At 53.6% G+C, this 1,244-nt stretch overlaps 1 protein-coding gene across 1 annotated transcript in view; it reads right to left on the bottom strand.

Annotated features, from left to right (window-relative positions):
• The window catches only part of RFESD (Rieske (Fe-S) domain containing), a 15,870-nt gene extending 14,810 nt beyond the window's left edge, over positions 1-1,060 (bottom strand). Inside the window, exon 1 of the mRNA XM_012644753.1 lies at positions 554-1,060. Within this exon, the coding sequence (XP_012500207.1) occupies positions 554-1,060 (507 nt within the window). The remainder of the gene's footprint in view (positions 1-553) is intronic.
• Positions 1,061-1,244: the final 184 nt, after the last annotated feature.

Raw genomic sequence — 1,244 nt, 5'->3', positions numbered from 1 at the left:
CCAAAGATTATGGCCCTGAATTTTTAATTTATGAATGCTAATGTGCAAGAGTTATATCCACAAATGTTTAAAATTGAATACTTGCCTAATAACTTAATAAAATCATGTAGCCACTCTGGAAATCGCCCCCATTGTCTATTAATAGAGATCTGTGATCACAGGTGAGCTAGACCGGGTTTGAATCCCTATTCTACGTGATTTAGGGCAAGTTGCTTAATTTATCTGTGCTGCAGTTTCGTCGTAAGAAAGCCTTGCCACATAGGGGTGTGGTGAGGGATAAATGTTTTTTATTACACCTCAAATGTTCAGGGTAGGGCCTGACCGCAGGAAAACGCTCACATCAAGTTAGCTGTCACCTCTAAGGTCCGTTCAACTGAGCTGTATTTAACATTTCATTAAGGACGGCCTGCGACTGCAGCCACAGCGTACTGTCCAGATGTACTGGGTTCTCCCGACTGCAGGCCCCAGGAGACGAATATCTAGGACAGCCGGGACTGCAGAAACCCTGGGGCATCTTTACACTTTAGAAGTAAAGATGGTAGCAACGCCCTGCCTGCCCCTCTGAGGCGGCAGGTCCTGGGTGCGGCCCCAGTCTCAAGGTGAACAGGCGCGGTGGGCCACCTGGGCAGAAGCCTGCTCCGAAAGGTTCACTGATAACGAAGGCCGAACCGAAGCCCAGAAGGGCCGCAGCACCCGTAGCGCCCAAAAGCAAATGCCGTACCACTGCAGCCCCGCAGCCGCCGGAAGTCCGAGCCCAGGTCCCCGCGGCCCGGCCGGAAGCAGCTGGCCCCGCGAGCTCCGCCCCCGCGCGGCCGCCCAACCCGGCGCGGCGAGAACAGAACTTACAGTCCTTGAGTCCTCGCTCCGCCTCCGCGAGACCCGCCCGCCGCGGCCTGTGCGTGATGCGACTGCGCAAGCCAGAGCGCCAGCCACCGCGCGAGCCCTTGCGAGGGGGGGCGGGGCGAAGCCGTTCACGTGACCCGAGAACGGCCGCCCCCGGCACTGCAGGGAGTGGACTCTTGCGGGCAGTGTTGGCTGTCCGGGCTCTCTCTGCCGGCATCTCCAAACTGGCAGTCCTTATCATGTGTTTGACAAATGTGGGTAGCATCAATTCATTTTTTAGGTGTTTATTAATCTCGCTACATTTATACAAATTTTAAATGCATCCAGTGATCTCCTAAGAATTTACCCTATAAAAATATTTGCAGAAGGTCGTCACAATGCATGTAATTTATGTATAAGGA

Source organism: Propithecus coquereli, unplaced genomic scaffold, assembly GCF_000956105.1.
Source record: "Propithecus coquereli isolate 6110/MARCELLA unplaced genomic scaffold, Pcoq_1.0 Scaffold22, whole genome shotgun sequence".
NCBI classification, from domain to species: domain Eukaryota; kingdom Metazoa; phylum Chordata; class Mammalia; order Primates; family Indriidae; genus Propithecus; species Propithecus coquereli.
This window is presented reverse-complemented; position numbering and strand designations above follow the sequence as displayed.